General features: G+C 35.1%; 1 protein-coding gene across 1 annotated transcript in view; it reads right to left on the reverse strand.

The window, feature by feature from the left end:
* Positions 1-396: 396 nt before the first annotated feature.
* LOC105620203 overlaps positions 397-17,784 on the reverse strand; it is a 28,173-nt gene continuing 10,785 nt past the window's right edge. The window contains exons 6-20 of the mRNA XM_012201708.1: positions 15,845-16,012; positions 13,980-14,234; positions 11,978-12,088; positions 11,674-11,895; positions 11,122-11,285; positions 9,941-10,576; positions 7,289-9,288; positions 6,520-6,820; positions 6,154-6,363; positions 5,734-6,063; positions 5,010-5,381; positions 3,721-3,949; positions 3,013-3,445; positions 1,628-2,702; positions 397-1,159 (exon numbers count right to left, since the gene is read on the reverse strand). Of these exons, the coding sequence (XP_012057098.1) occupies positions 941-1,159; positions 1,628-2,702; positions 3,013-3,445; positions 3,721-3,949; positions 5,010-5,381; positions 5,734-6,063; positions 6,154-6,363; positions 6,520-6,820; positions 7,289-9,288; positions 9,941-10,576; positions 11,122-11,285; positions 11,674-11,895; positions 11,978-12,088; positions 13,980-14,234; positions 15,845-16,012 (6,725 nt within the window). The 3' untranslated portion in view covers positions 397-940. The remainder of the gene's footprint in view (positions 1,160-1,627; positions 2,703-3,012; positions 3,446-3,720; positions 3,950-5,009; positions 5,382-5,733; positions 6,064-6,153; positions 6,364-6,519; positions 6,821-7,288; positions 9,289-9,940; positions 10,577-11,121; positions 11,286-11,673; positions 11,896-11,977; positions 12,089-13,979; positions 14,235-15,844; positions 16,013-17,784) is intronic.

The following is a 17,784-nucleotide window of genomic DNA, read 5'->3' on the forward strand; positions in this document are numbered from 1 at the left end:
TACTACTTACTTCGTTACGTTACGTTAGTACCGTACGTTACGTTAGGTTAGTTATTAGTTACGTTACTACTACTACTTCTTCTTCTTCTTCTTCTTCTTCTTCTCTACTTACTTTCTTTCTTCTTACTTCTTCTCTCTCTCTCTCTCTCTCTCTCTCTCTCTCTCTCTCTCTCTCTCTCCTGCTAGCAAAATGTAAGCGTAATTACAATTCGGAAATTCACAGAAACCGAACGGCAGTCGGATCGCGTTTTAATGGGAGGAATTTTTGAACAAGGCACAAGTATTGCCTGTTATAAAGATTAAAAGTTGCAGGCTACAAAATTCATCAATCTACATCATTTTTAGGTCGTGCGCGTATTTAACAACAATGTGCTTTTTTATTTTTTTTAACGATCTTAGTCAGATCGATGAAATATCGCGTGTTATTACGACAAAAAGATTTTCATGCATAAGAAATAAAAGTGGATAAAATACTGTTATAATATACATTATATTAATATATAATATATATTATAATAGGATTATATATAATTTGTATTATAATAAATGAAAAAATTAAGATCCTCTGATTCTGATTAATAAATGAATCTAATATTATTAGATGATAAATAAGCTTTTTATTCTGAAAAAGAAAACTATCATTTTGTTAAGTATCTTGCGGAATGAAGTAATGCTTGTGCCTTGTAGACTTAATGAGCAACGCTTTTGCGATAAAAAGACGTAATAAAGACGTGAATAAAGAAATATTTAATTTTTTTGCGTGTAACGTATCGCCTACGTTTCTATTGGCGTATTAATTATAAGCTTCCAAGTTTGTATTCCTCCACAATAAAGAGAGCCGTTCATTTTCAAACGGTTGTCGCATCGAAAATTTCGCAGAATTGTTAGCTGACCGCGATTAAGTAATTCCGGTTAACTTAATCGTCAGCTTAAGTTGTTCTCATTCATCTAAAACAGTAACATTGGGTGCATAAGTTACCGTTGGATGCGTATAAAAGCCGGCGTAATAATAGTAAGGATCGTTGTCCTCGTAACCCTTTTGATGTCTCTGCGACGCTTGCAGTACTTTATTATAATTTTCAAGTGGTAGCACCATTACTTTGTGGGAAATCGTTTGCACATCATTTGAATCGGTATGCTTCGATTCAAACAAACCGCCCTGTGAATAAACCAATTACCATTAATTTTTATATTCAAATTTAACTAATAAGTAATATAAGAATAACACACACACACACACACACACACATACACACACACGCACACACACACACACATAAAATACACACCATTTTTTCTTGCGATTTATTAATATATTTTTCAACATATTTTGATAATCGTAAATTGAATTAAATTTTTAGTATACTTCTATTTTTAAGGCTCATTCATTCATTGCAATTATGATATTGACATTATGTTATGATATCGAAAAACAAATATAATTTTCTTGTACATCAAAATTTATTTGATACATCTATAATGCAAAAATAAATTAATACGATTTTTTTATTTTAATGTTATAATCCGATATGATAGTAGAGAATAATTAAGAACTTTAGAAAGATAATTTTGAAAACTTGTACGCTACGCACATTTTTTTTTAGATATCATATAAAAGAAAAATTACCGGAGGATTTAGGCTGCAGGGCGGTTGTAGCTCCTCAGGACGGTAGAACCATTGAGATCTGACTCTCATTTCTAATTTCTGGTTTAGCCACAGCGACACAATCTTGCCGATGTAAGGTTTTTCATGAGGTTTCCGATAGGAGTAAAACAATACGCTGTCGCCTATATTTATCGTTTCTCTGCCGCGTCGTATAGCTGTGAAGTATTGATTTCCGCCAGATACTCGACTGCTGCTCGCCCATTTCCAATGGCGTTTGTTAGGCAACATCCGGGCTATTGGACTGGGAGTCTCGACGGGATTCAACGGGTTGGTCATAGTTGAATTAGAAGCGCGATTCTTTGAGCCTCGACTCGCGGAGTTGTTGTTCGTCGAAGTCTGTACCATCGAAGCGTGTCTTGTCAAAGCGCGATTCGTCATTGTGCGATTCGTCGAAACACGATTCGTTGTAGAGCGATTCGTAGAACCACGAATTGTCGAAGCGGAAGTCGTTGAAGCTTGATTTGCAGTAGTGCGATTGTTCGAGACACGATTTGAGGAACGATTCGTCGATGTCTTCTGCTGAATCTTTAGCTTCTTTTCGACGGGCTCTGGTGGTTCCTCAGGTTCTAGTGGTTCCTCAGGTTCTGGTGGTACCTCATCGTCCGCTTGCACATCTTCTGACAATTCTTCGGACTTCGTCTGAGGTTCAACGCAAACTTGATTGGGTTCCGTTTCTTCCGAGTCTACTTGAGTCTGTTGAACAAGTGCTTCTTCTTCTTCTTCTTCTTCTTCTTTTTCTTCTTCTTCTTCTTCTTCTTCTTCTTCTTCTTCTTCTTCTTCAGGTTTTAACGGAGTCTGTTGAATGGGTTCCGATGATTTTGATTCCATTTGAACATCGTCATCTTTTTGGACTGATTCCGATGGTTCTTCAAGCTCTGTTGGAACCTCGTTATCTTTTTGAGTAGTTACTAATGGTTCTTCGGTATCATCATCTTCCTCAGATAACCTCGTTTCTTCGATAGCAGAGAAACTTGTATTCGGCAAATCTGTAATTGCTTCTTCCTCATTCCTCTGCTCCCAGCTGTTCTCTTGATTACTAAACAATATTTTAATATTTCTGATAAAGATATAAGAGAAGCTCAAAGCAAAAGTATGATTAATAAATTAGAACACTTATTTTAAATATGATTTTGTATTCAAGATAAATCTTATAAATTAATAATAATTATAAAATCTTATAAATTAATAATAATTAATATAGTTATATAAAATTTAATCTCAATTTATAATCTTTGTATGCGCAACACATATTGTAGTAAATAAAATTTTTCTTATCTTTGATAGTTTCATATATTTTATATAACATTTATATGACAGATTATAATAATATACATATGTGTACGTACCTTACGCTGTTCGCGTCGCCAATGCCATTATGATGCCTGTGTTTATGCTTTCGATGTTTTCTGTGTTTATGCTTTCGATGTTCTTTACAGGACCTATGTTTTCTGTGCTTTTTCTTGCCTTCTTGAGCCTCTAGTAGCTTCCTATTCTTTTTTATTTTCTTCATATGCTTCTTTTTGCGATATTCCGTACCGCTTGTACTGCTCGTTTCAACATTCGTTTCAGTCTCAGCCTCGGCGCATTCGTTAGCATTTGTCAATTCTATGTTAGAAACGTATGGACATGTGGCAAAACTGTTGTTGCTAGCTGTTATATTCCGAGATGTCGACGGAACGCTGTGACTGTTTGATGTAATGCTCGTGGAACGCTTGTCTTCTGAAGTCGATGTTTGCCGTCTTCGTTTGCCCAATGAGAGTAGAGGATTCGGATCGTACACTGTAGATGAAAATAAAAATGAGAGATAAATGCTGTTTTGTAGGATAGGAAACTATGTATATTTTTATTTAAGCGACTTAAGGCCGATTGTTTCATCTTTTGATAAATTTTATCTATTGGATAAGTAGCAAGATTACCCAATCACATGCGCGGATTATCAGATTTACCTCACAAAAAAAATTTACCAAAGATGGAACAACCCTTAAAGATATATATATATATATATATATATATATATATATATATATATATTTATATTTATATGAGACACGCACCTACGACAGGATAATTAGGTTGTAAAAGTCTGATGTCATCTAAGACAATTAAACCACTGTCCCCATCGTCGAATTCCACAGTAACAAATTTCTCGTCGTGTTGTGGATCAGGTACCATAGGTTTCACAGAAGTTCCCGGATACAAGCACCTATACTGTTGACTCCAATACGCGCATAGTCTCGTACCTGGTGGTAGTTCTTTCGTCGAACTCGGACACACTTCCACAATCTGTGATAAAATATTTTTACTCTCAAATATATGTATATTTCATATTTTCTTTCTCTTACATTATTAGATATCAAAGGAACAACTCAATCCCTTGAATTAAACAATATTTTAATATTTTTAACTTCTATGTATGTCAAAATTTTAAAATTGTCAAATTTTAATATAAATAATATTTAAAAATATTAATATTCCGAAAAAATATTAATATTCCATTACGTCAAAGGGTTAATGAATATAGATAAGTAGAATTAGTCAAGTTGAATTATAATATTAATCAAACCTTTAGTAATATTAATATTTTTAAGTTTATTATTTAAATGGCCTCGTTTTTATATGTTTTGTATGCATATGTAATTGCCTTATGATTATTTTATGAGTTTTTTATGCCAAAATTGATTGTTTTTTTTCTTTCTATTGTAACAATTGCATAATTGGTCAGAATATAGATGACACATGACGAGAATCAGACTCGTATTTGTTAAATTTAAATTCCAATCAGCGTTTAGTTTTTATTTCGTTTGGACTATAATCTGATAGTAAAGCTCTAGACATAATAGGTCTGTTTTTTATTGCAATGTATATCAGTTCAGAAAGTGCAGCAATAAAAAACAGTTCTAATATAAGGCGACAAGAACAGCAATAGGAATAGCATAGAAATAAACGATATATAATTGTCGCTTCCCGTTGCATGCCGCGAAAGAAAGATACCAACCAATCTGATCTCGTATATAATCTGTAGTATATTCTTCGATCTGCTTCAAAGTTATAGCACATATAAACAGAATGAAAAATCTGATTGGTAGGCTATAAGGCGATAGACACAAAATTCCAACTCGTCGGAAATTTATCGCTATTGTTTTATTTTATGTTCCTATGCATTGACATATGCATTCCGAATGTTAGATTCCTTTTTTTTTCTATCGTTATTGCTATCGCTATCGTTATTTCTATCGCTATCACTGTTATCTCGCATTATGTTTAGGATTTAATTATAAGGCAATGATTTAAAATAAGTTGATGTTGGCAGAATCAGTTTTAAAGTTAAGTCGAGTCTTATTACCGCGTCTTTTAAGATCTCTTCTCTGGAGTGAATATGCGGTCTATTTCCACGTTCACCATCTAACGTAATAGCATAAACATCAGGTGCTTGTACAGCACTCAGTCTGCCTGCATAGAAGAGACCGCCTATCGCCATGAGAACTCGCAGCTGATCGATGGCCAGATGAGCAGACGTTAATTTGCATCGATTGACAATGCTTTCAGAAGTCCTCGCAGCCTTAGCGCACTGTTTGCACTCCAGGGATTTGCGTCGCTTAGACTCTTTCTTATCACGATTCGGTGATTGCGACGAACTGGATTTCCGCTTCTTTTTCTTCGACTTTTCGTGTCGTAATTTTTCCGGCTCCTCCGATTGTTCTGCAGATTCTGTCTCCTGATAAATAGATGAAATTTTATGAGAAATGTTGCATCTTTTTTTCTTATTTTTTGCTAATTTTGTTGATTCTATCTATGAAATGACAACACATTAAAGCACTAAAATTGTATGCATAGCTTCCATTAGTCGAAGATACAATTTTATTTAATATTCAAGAGAGAGAGATAGAAAACTAAAATAAGATTACTTTTAATTTTTTAATTTTTCTGATTTATACATACTTTTTAAAAAAATTTTAGGTATTTTTAAGTTAGGAACTTATAATTTTAGAGATATTTGCTAGTTCTTTTTAAATTATTTATTTGCGAAATTGTACAGAAATTTATAAGTGTAGAAATAATTTTATTACCTTGACAGGATTTTGAACTATAGGTTCTTTAGGTAGAACATTTTCGGGTTGTATCGTATCGTTCTCGTCGTCCTCCCAATTTTTTACTTTCACTTCCGCTTTGAGCTTCGGTTTTATTTTGCTGCTATGCTTCTCAAGTTTCACTTCTTGACTTAGCTTTGCTTTTTCGGCGATAATCGAACTGATCACATTTTTATTGTGCAACGGAGTTTGTTTTGCTGGCTTTGTCTTTACTTTTGTAACTTTTTGTATCTTAGCTTGTGGCTTCAGGGAAGAGACTCCTGATTTAAATGGCAACGGAGTATAGCCAGTTTTATTATTTACACATTGCTGAAAATAAATATCGAATTGCACTTATTAAAATCAGTAATATATGATAAATGTTTAAAAAATTTTTAATGACAAATCTTGGTAAATTACCTTTGTTTGTAGGTGTCTGTTTTTTGAGGACAATACGTAACCCACTAGAGAACTCTTACTTTTAGGTTTCTTAGCAACAATTGTCTCCGTTAAATGTCTAACACTACCTGAGGTACACGTGAGCTTTCGCGGTCGTCCTACTTTTCTCTTCTTGGAAGCGGAAGTCGAGCTTGCGACAGTCGGTGCTGGTGATGACGTATCGTAGCCCACCTAAAGATAAAAAATAAGAATCATATTTCTAAAACTTATAGGCTTGCATTTACATTGCGTTAGTAATAAGATTTGAACAGTAATAATCAAATAAATAAATAAGAAGATTAATATATTAATAAATAAAAATATCTAGAGATATATTAATATACATACCGTTCCCGTACTTTTTTCGTCATCCTCTGATGTTGCTTTGCCAGGTAATACTGGAATTGGTGATGTCACGGGCGGTACTGATATCGGAATACTGGGTATATTATCCAAAAGTTTTATATGGCTTCTGGGCTCGCCTAATTTCACGAGATTCACGTTACATTTCGGCATAGTTAGAACAGCTGAAGTTAATGGCGAGGATGCACCAGGTTCCGGTGATCTTGATGATCTCGAGGGTGATTTTCGCGACGGAGAAGTCATAAAATCTTGCGCAGGCGGTGATGATAACGTCCCGTGATCAGAACTTAAAAAAGTCATTAATATAACCAAATTATTCAAATTAAAACAGAAAATTAGTATGAAAAAATTCACTATACTCTAACTTAATGGATTTTAAAGATGAAGAAGTTTATCCTTAGTATATATTATAAACCAAATTTATAAAAAAGATAATTTTTTTAAAGAACAGTTTTGCTGAAATATCTAAATATTTAGCTAAATGATCTGAGAATAATTTTATTGAATGATGTAAAAACCTCAAACTAATTGCTGGAATGTAAAAACTTTTTGCAACGTTGTTGTTTATCATGCTTGAATTTCCTACATAATAATTTTGATGATCCAACAAAATTATTTTTAAATTTTCATCTATCTAAATTTTTAGGTATTTCAAAATCATTCTTTTCATGTATTCCTCAAAATAAACCGTATATATTAAAAATAATGTCGAATTGTCTATGTCATATAATTTATCATTTTGATTCACACTTACCTAATGGAAGAATGACTTTTCTTCCGCGGTCTACCAGGAGTTTTCTTATCATCTTTTTTAGGAATCAATTTAGAAAGCTCCTTTTGTTTCTCTCTGTATTGTCTCTGAATATCCGCCATCCTAACTCTCATGTCTAGCTCTGTGGCGTTCATACTTGGCCAGTCGTCTTCGTTATCGCGATTTCCTTTCTTGGCTATGAACTTCTTCGCTTCTAACTTTGTTCGCGCGTTTTTATAGTCGTGATTATCCCTTGCGTCTCTCTCTTCGACGGATGTTTTACGCTTGTTATTTCTAATTTCGCAGCTCATTAACTGTTCAGACACGACTTTTGACTCGAATGTTTCGCTCTCCGAGTCCAACAGATTGTCTTCTTTCGCGAACTTATCGTAAAGCGCATCAGTACTTTGTAAATTATTAGATGTTTCCGCAAGAACTTGGAGATTTTTAACAATCTTTGTATTGGAGTAACAATCATCATCGTCTCTGTTGAAAGATTGTTCTTCTGAACCAATAGTTGTTTCGTCATTGATTTTATTGACTTCCTCCTCGGAGAAATTATCAATGTTATCGATACTCTCTTTTATTTTCAAAACTTGTTTTCTTTCGTTAATTTCCATTTTCTGTTCTTTGATATCTTCCTCGTGATAATTTAGCGATGCATTCTTAGTCTCTTCTTCGCTATCATTGAGTTTGAATCGTTTGGAACGGTAATCATCAATCTCAATATACTTTCTTTTGTTTTCATCTTTTTCGAGAGAACCGCTTCTGCCGAGATTCAACAGTAATCTACCGGCATGTGAGATTTCTTCCGAACTTTCGAGGTTTAATTTCCGTGGAACCTTGTCGCCTACCTCCATAATCTGTTCGGCCAGTGCACAGAGTAATCCCAGGGGACTGCCGACGTTGTTGTTATTATTCTCACTCTGCTGACTTACCAATTTGCTTCTAACAGGCGACTTTTCGACATCCGTGTCCAATTGCAAATGTTCCGGCTGGCCGATTCGTTGTTCCAACTGTTCGATGCTGTTTGACAGTAATTCGAGACCGCTTACATCAATGGCAGGCTTTTGTCCCTGTATTCTGGACTTTATCTCCGAAGACACGTCTTCGACATGATCGGACTTATGGGTCACATTGGGTCTCGAGAATGGTTGCACCTCACAGCGCCAGACAGTCTTAGGCTTAACGTAAGCAGTGATATCATGGGAAACATTCTTCTCGTTTTTAGTTAGCAATTTTTTATCCTCGAATGCCTTGATATTATTGTTGTTGCTCCTGCTGTCATTATTGTTCTCATTAAATAGGCATTCCCCGATCAAATGTCTGTCGTTTCGAGGCGAATGTCGTCCTGATTGATGCTCTGATATTGCAGTTTGCGAGGAAGAGATTTCAGTATCAGTTGTGCCACTCTCTAGAGAGTTCTGACATGATCTTAGAAGGTGCAACTTCTTCGGTATCGTCTCAGAGTATCTCTGCTGCTTGATCTCCACGTTTGATCTTTCCATGGATTCGTTGATTCTTTGAACGTTAGGTATCGCAGCTTCTTGCAAAGCCGCCGCATTTTTCTTCAGCTTTTCCACTACGTTCTCAATACCTGGATGATGAGGCTTCTCCATTGAGTGTCTTTTCGTTATTTCTTGCGGTGATTTCTCACAGTTAAATCTAGATCTGTCACTAGTGGACGTTGGCTCGCACTGAGATGATTCATAGCACACTTCGTAGCAACTGTCGACGGTCTCCTGCTTGATAGCTACTTGTTGTACTTCCTGATCGTCGCAATCAATATTAGGCATGTCAAAAGACTTAACTGTGATTTGGGGCCGGGTTTCGGCGTTTGAGGTATTTCGGTTCTTGTCGCAACTTTCGCAATTGACTCTTGGTGATTCCGTCGAATCAGCTATGTCTGATTTTGTCTCGTTAATCACTGATGCATCCGATGTTTTAGAGCACATTTGATGATGAATGTCAATATTCTCCGAAACAATAATTTTCGATTCGACCTAGAAAATAGGACGATTCTAGATATTATATCAGAAAATATATCCAGAACCAAACGATTCACAAGAAAATTTTAATTGTATATATAATTGTATATATAATTGTATATATAAAATTATATATTAGGAAACAAATTTAAATAAAATTAGCATTTTTAACAGCAATCAAATGTTTTGTTCATGTAACAGAAAATTTAGTTGTTTTTTTGTTTTTTTTCCTTTTAGCTTTTTAAATAACAAAAATATTCGCTTATAGCAGTTAAACAGGTAGTTCAATTGATATAATTAAATTTTCATTCGGTACATTTTAATCAATTACTTTATTGTTATAGCAAAATTTTGATTTATAAAACAAAATATTTTTCCTAGTGTAACACAAGATTACATTGTTTTGTTTTATAAAACTTAAAAAGAATTAACTTAAAAAATTTTAATTAAAGTGTACCGATCAAAAATATTTGTTTATATCAAATATACATCGTTTGTTGATATAAACAAATATTTTTGTTATTTAAAAAGCTGAAAAGTTTATTGAGGCAATTAAATGTTTTGTTACATGAACAAAATATTTAGTGCTATTAAAAAAGCCTTAATTACCCCAAAAACATTATATTTGTTTTCTAATACAGAAAATTTTAAACAATTGTAAGCTTACCTCCTTTTCATGAATATTAGGATCTTGCACAATATTCTCCTCGTCTTTAGAATAATCATCTCGTTGATCTATGTTGACGTCTCTTCTCCTCGCGAAGAATTCCAAGTTCTCATGGAAACTATCACAGTTCTCTTCAGTGATCTCAATGATTCTAGCGCCGAGTCTGCTGCCCCTGCTACAGATAGGCGTGATCTTGTCGTCCTTGCAAACTTCTTCGTCAACATCTTGCTCAATGGCCTTCACAAGACCTCTCTCATCTTTCGCCGAGTATTTAGCGCAATCGGCCATATTAATGATTGTATTCTCCGCCTTGTCTACTTTGGTTACGATGCCGCATACGGTTGGATTTACAGTAGTCGTAGTTGTCGTGATTCTGACGACATTGCAAATCCTCTCCGTCGGCGATGGCACGATCTCGAAATTCGCAGCGGTTAGATTCGTCCCCGTGGATTGGGACGCGACCTGGCGAGGACTCAGATTCTGTTCCTGCTTCACGAGAGTCTCTTGCTTGTCCTCGGTGTCTTCGGGAGCATCGGTTTGATTTGAGGCATCCTGAACCCCGAATGATGGTTCGATCGCATGAACCGTCGCCGATATTTCCGGAGGTGGTGTCAGATATGAGACCGGTGATGTGGCCTTTGTAAAAATTTTGTTCTTATTATTAAAAAATTTCGGAATCTCAAATAAAAAATGTCTTTCTATTTTATTGTTACTATAACATTTTCTCTAATTGCTCGTGCATAAAAGTATCACAAAACAGATGCTAACAGATTTTTTTTTTTTGCGCTCTTGTATGACAGCGCTCTCTAATTTTTTAAAGTCAAGATTTAGTTATTGTTCCGCGCAGATATCGTAAGATTTGTGTTTTGCGCGAGGAAAATTAAAAGAGAAAGACCTTCGGGTGAGAACGGGGGAGAGGGAAGGCTGGTGCAGTGGAGTGCAGCAGTAATTACGTCAAACTCCGGGCGCGGTCCAGCCATTCGCATAATGTGGAAACGTTGTGGCACATTGTATTAATCATGGACAAACCCGATTTGCATCGCTATCTGCATAGATATTGCGCCGGCCGGCCGGCCGGCCGTTCGGTCGTGCAATAATTCGCGTTGCGCGTTGCATACCGCGCTTCAGCATAGGCGTGCATGGTGTTTAAACCTGGTGAAAGGTGATGTTACTTATATTACCTGTGACCTGCAGTGCGTAGTAGTTGGCTCGGCTTGGCTGATTTGCACCAGCGCCGGCGCTTGAGGATAATAATGCAATGTGGTAACCAGAGCTGCGTCTGGTACCAGAGCGCCCGTCACAGACGTCATCGTTTGCAAGGCGGTCTTCGACGACTCGGTGGACGCTGCGGAAGATTGGGAAACGTCTTATGAAATAAGCGGTTATGAAATAAGTGAATGCTGCTTAAGTATCCAACCACTTAGTCTGATTGTTTCTTTCGGAAGTTAGGAAGTTAGGAAAATTAATTTGAACTCAATGCATGCATTCTAGTATGGAAGGATAAATAGACTATGTCCCCTCAATATCTTGGCTTTTATTCTCCTTGAATAATTATTTTTAATTTGATCAGAAAGCTGATACTATATAGAAAATATTTTTTTAATTGTAAAGAAATTTCAGAAGTGTTAAAAACATGTAACAATCATAGTTCCTTATATTCGTTTCTTTAAAAAAAAGTTATTTCCTTTGTTTCGAACTCTCTTCCTCCCTGCTAAAAGAATGGTCTTACGTACTGATTATGGTTGTTGGACTGTTGCTGCATTCCGTCTCAATCTTTACTATCGGCAGCGCGCTTTGTTGTTTTCTTTTGTTCTCGGTCAATACTAATCGCGCGCCGCCGATATCACCCAGAAGTTGTATCGAGGGTGGAGGCGGTGGCAACAGGAGTGGCGGCGGTGCAACATTATTGTTGTGGTTCGAATAATTCGGCCACACTAGAGCCTGCTGCATTTGTTCTGTTGAAAGAAATATGTAAAAATTGATTTTTGCCGCGCGCGCATTAAGAGGGATATGTTTAGAATTGCATTCCCGCATTACCCGCAGCGTGAATAAGGAGAATGTGTCCGGTTGTTGGATCGCGAACTAACTGTAATCCACCTTGCAGTCCAGAGCCCATCTGCGGAAAGCCGACCGGCTCCGTTGGCATCGCTGTAAAAGCAATATCAATTTCTCATCCTTTGTGGAACTGTGGATTAATTTCGATTGTGTCATACATATTTATGTTATACTTTTACAAGGTTGCTGGAAAACTGGAAATCGGGAGAATGTCAAGGAAATTGAAAAGGAATGGGGAAAAGGAATTTTTCGAAATTTCTGAAAAATTAATATTCTTCACTTTAATATATATACACCACACTTATGTGTGGTTTTGGAATACTACTAACTTAATAATTAAATGCAAGCAGTACGCAAACAACATTTACATTGCTACGTTAAATTATTCTTTCAACGGAATATTCAATGATTTCCAAATCAAGAGAAAATATAAAAAATTTGAAAATATTATTAAAAATCAGGGAAAATAATGAAATTTTGTTTGAAAATCAGGGAAAAAATGGGATTTTAAAATGAAGAATTTTGACAACTCTGTTATACAATAATTTGATTGGGCACGCTTTTGGCTGCATAAAAGCTTAAAAAATATTCGAATTATTGATTTTGTGGATATTCTCTTTTTGTTCAGTAATCTTTCATATCGTAATTTTAATATTTGTCCCAAGAGAACGAAGAGATTACTGTTGTTTTTATTTGAATATCTATCGGAAGAGTAAAAACGGTTGGTTTTGCAACTTGTATTTTATCACGCTTTAACGCGTGAATTTTTGTCTATGTCTGAACGCCTATCGAGCGACGAATTAAATTAAACGGGTATGCGTGAATGATTTACACGGCGCGAAAATACGCGCGCGAGCTGCAGACCGGGCGATGTAGTTCAGCGTTATTTGGATAAATGTCACTCGGTCAACGAGGCCGGGGAGGTCAACGCGAGGGGTGAATTCGATCCAAAATTGTGTAGGGTCGTTCGTTAGTGGCCCAGTTAATCCCTCACGCCGATAGATGCGATATACGCACATTACGAAATGTTAATTAATTTCATCCTTTGTTCATTGATACGATCCGTTATCGTAAAAAATAAACGTTATGCAAATTTACGTTCATGCAGGTAAATATTCTCATATACGCTTCTCATATGATACGCGCTACTCTTTCATCAAATTTTACTTTTGTAAACAATCAAATACACACGGTTTGTTAGTACAGAACAAATATGATTTAATTAGCGTTAACCGAATTTTATAGTCCGTTTCATTGCAATCGAGAGGGACTCCGAGGGACTCATATTTTCATAGTTTCATATAAAATCTTTCGTTACTCTCCAATTACCTTGATTTTCAAATGTTAACATAAATTATCTATCTTGAGACATGAAATTTCGCATATCTATGATTTCGTTTACTATTTTCATCCAATTACGATTCGTAAGATTTCGTTTACTATTCGCAGAAAAGATTTTGTTAATTTAGTAAGCCATACCTTTAACCGGTGATCGGTAAATATGTAGCAACAAATTTTGTTGTTGTATTTGCTGCTACACCAACCAATTATTAGTTACAAAAGCAAACTATAGAATCTAATCTATCTTTTGGATAGACTTTAGGCTCGTTTACATAGAATTCGTAGATGATCGTGGAATCTTAAATCGTAGGAAATCGATCAAACACAGTCAAATGTAGGGAGAATACTTGATTAGAATTGGCCAATTTCTTACGATTTGGGATCCTGCAATCGTCTGACTTTTACATATATATATATATATATATATGAGTCTTTAATTTGCGATACTATTGATTATTTGTTACATTGACGAATTAATTTGCAATCGTAACAAATCGATCGATTTTTTAACAAATATCACATTTGCTTTCCCTTGATTTGTTCCTATAACAAAATCATTTCTCTCAGTGCGAACTCAATTGTACGAGGTCAGGGTGATTTCGCATATTATTTTTCTAATGATAATCGACTGCGGATTACCCACCTGCAGCCGCCGTAGCTGGATACTGCCACAGTGTGGGCGGCCAAGCAGCAGCGGCCGTATCGGCCGTGGCCGCCGGTCCGCCGCTGATGCTGCCCAGGGTGGAATTCAGGCTGGAATTCAGACTGGAATTCAGGCTCAGCGAGGGCGCGAGAGCTCCGGAGGGAATGGCAGCGAGGTGGGCCGCACGATCCTCCCCTCCAGGCCCTCCGCAGTGCACCAGGGTAGTGCCGCCTACCGCCATGGCCGTGCTGGAACCTACAACGGACCCAGGATTGTTCATCGAGATTCATTCACTGTGAATATCAACAGAGATCGAGGGGAGTATCCGTCGCAGGTGGCAGAGAGCGGAATCTTTAAGCTACGGATGGTTCTCTTTCCATCAAATGACAATAAAAGTCAGCAATTCGAGAAATTAGATGAGCATTAGTTTGGATCTGCAATATTCCAGTCCTTTTCAGATTTGCGTTATAAAAAGGATTAAAATATCGAGTCCGTGATATTTCTGAATATTTTAAGGTAATACGAGTGAAAGCATAAGAATTCTCGAATAGAATATCGAAAAAAGTTCATATACTGATGATTATTAATAAGATTATTAATAAGAAAGTTCCATGAAAGTTTCAAAGATAACTATAATTAAAAATCTGTACTTGGAGTCTACGTAAAACTATATGCATTCTTTTCTATGGCATTATTTTCGAAGCAGTATTAGTTCACAATATTCGGATTTCGATGAACATCGGTCAGATACGATCCGTCATATTGCACAATATTCATTTTTAGATTTGCATTATGAAACGGATTAAAATGTCGAAACTATGAGATTTCTGCAAATTTTTAAATAATAGATAAACGATAAAGAATTCTGGAAATAGAGTATCGAAATAAAAAGATTCAGTTCATATATAATGATAATTTTATTATATTGATAAAAAATTTCCATGAAAGTTTCAGAGATAGCCAATTAAAAGTTCGTACTTAGAATCTACGTAAAACTATGCATTCTCTTCTATCAATGGCGTCATTTTCGAAGAAGTATCGTCATAAAAATAATAGCCTCAGGCCTGCGGTAATAGCGGCGATATTTTTTCGCAATAAATTACGCTCAAGATACGAGATAATAATGCAGCAGACAAATCGTTCATTCCTTAACATTAATAAAGCGATAAGTGTAGAAAAGTTAGATCGGTAAAAAGTGTATATATATATATATATATATATATAAAGTATATACAATTGTTAAAGATTTTTTTCATGCGCGACAAATAAATTTTTGAAAATAATGCTAGCAAAACCTAAGTGAACACTCTTTAATATTCGCTTTAAAGTTGCAACTTGAACGATCACACTACTGAAAACATGCTGCGCGTAATTGGATACCATATATATTGCATGCAACTGGAAGCTGGGCATATTCATTTAAAAGAGATATCTTTTAACTGAAACAAACTGTTGTAAAAGCGTACAGGTTTATCGAAGTCTAACGCTAATATTTGATCACATAATATTCCTTTAGATTCGATTCGATGTTGTACTCGATATAAAAAAAGTAACAATCGCGCGGTTACTGGAACGTAGACCTTGCAAACAATTTTACATTGTAACGTTTTTCAATTAACGGTATTGAAAGAATTCACATTTTTGTAAAGAAATCGCAACTATTTCTTCCATTTGCACTTTTTGCATTGCTCTTTCATGCTGACGAGAAGCACAATTCTTACATGCGGAGTCCGATGTATTCGCGTTATCGAATGTCGATTTTACGTTTGCGAATAAGAATGTTCCAATGTTAACGCTCGCGATTTCATTCATTGCGTCTAGAAATAGAATTTCATAATCACGATATCTTCGTGAGAAAAACTTACCTAGACTGTCCGGCTGGAAATGATGATAACTCGTTGCGTGATGAGACGTGTGATGACTTAAGGACACATTGCGCATAGACGTCGAAGTTTCTTGATGCTGCAATCGCTGCCTCGCCACAGCAATGCCAACCGGTATGCCACTGGCTCCCGCATTAGAAACGGCTATCCCTGAAACGATTAAGGAAATCGCGCGTGAATCGCAACGAGAGAAACTGCGATGCTACAGTCGGCTCGATCGTAGACTCGATTCAAACTTAAGAGTATGTTATAATGAAGCACGAACAGAAATGATTCTCAAAAGTACATTAATTGGTAAAATCTATCATTGAATATCGACCTTTCATTAAATATTAGGTTTTTCCTTCTTTTAATTTTGTGCATTTTAAATACATATCACGCTTGCAAGTAAAAATCAAAAACTCATTGAACTATGAGATTCAAAAAAACAAGAACCGATATTTTGTTGAGTTCAGTTTTATGCTATCGTAGAAAAAATGCATGAAAAAATATTGATGGCTGTAATTAACAATTCATAAGATTTGTTCTTTTTAGATGGACTTCTTGCACAGTTCATCTATTTGCTTTTCTCTTCACATTGGCTCGAGGAAAAAAAGAGAAAAGATGAACCATGCAAAAAGTTCAGCTAAAAAACAGACTTATTGTTTTACGTATTGATGTTGTGAACATACCAATTGAATTTAAAACTATTTCAATTTAGACTTTCAATCTATAAATTTTAGATAAATTGTAAGTACAATCGTGGATAAAGCAACGCAATTTAACTGTCCACAACTTTTTATCTGAAGTGCATTTATCTATATCATCTTCTCCTCTCTTCTCTTCTGGATTATCGATCTTTTTCATTAAAAAAGAAACTTTTTCTTCAACGCATTAAAATTTTACCGACTTACCGTGATTTACGAGGATTTCGTCAACGTGCTTCAAAATAGGGAGTTTTTGCAATAACGTGAATCTGGAATATGGTGAACGCTAAAATCACGTTATTCTTTTCTTAATTAGTCATTAAGAAGAAGATAACCTGACTTTAATGTTCACCGTATCTGAATAAATGATATTGTAAAAACTCCCTATTGTATTTAGCATGGAAAGTTACTTTTTAAAAGTAATAAGTTACAGTTACTCGTTACCGAGTAGGAAAAGTAACAAGTTACCATAACTAGTTACCGATTTTTAAAAGTAACTCGTTACAGTTACCGTTACTTGAAAAGGTAACTTTTCATTACTTTTCGTTACTTTTCTGTTACTTTTTTTTAAATCGACGACTGTCAATCATAGTGAACGGGAAGTCTAAGGGCTTTTCTAGTTTCAAGTGTTATCCACTGTAAAAAATTGTTGTGTAAAATTACAATTATTATACTGGATAATTTTGAGACTCACTATAATAGTTGTAAACGTTCACATGTTTGTAAATTTGCAATATGCAAATAAAAAAAATTTCTTGGTTTGTAACTAAGCAGATTGTGGAAGCAATTACAATATGTAGTTACAGGAACAATAATATAACGATACATTTCGCACTATATATCATTATACATTTAACAACAATTGTGAAATATTTCTGTTATATTACGTAATATTACTAAAATTTGGATAATTACAGAAAATATTCAAAATATTCTGCTATTTACATAATTTTCAATATAAATAAAATATATTTACACAATAAAAGTAAATTTACATAATTTTTGTAAAATTACATAATTTCTGTAAAATTGCAGGATTTTTTTATATTTACAAGGGCTAATCGTGTAATCTATTTTACATCTATTATATGTGTAAATTTACGAAATTTTTTTACAGTTAAGTGTCTTGTGTCGTATCGTGTCCAATCATGTGCAAAGTAACGATAAAAGTAACTAATAAAACTCATTACCGTTACAGTTACCAAAGAAAAAAACACAGTTACTAGTAAAGTTATC

Source organism: Atta cephalotes (assembly GCF_000143395.1).
Source record: "Atta cephalotes unplaced genomic scaffold scaffold00025, whole genome shotgun sequence".
Lineage (NCBI taxonomy): Eukaryota > Metazoa > Arthropoda > Insecta > Hymenoptera > Formicidae > Atta > Atta cephalotes.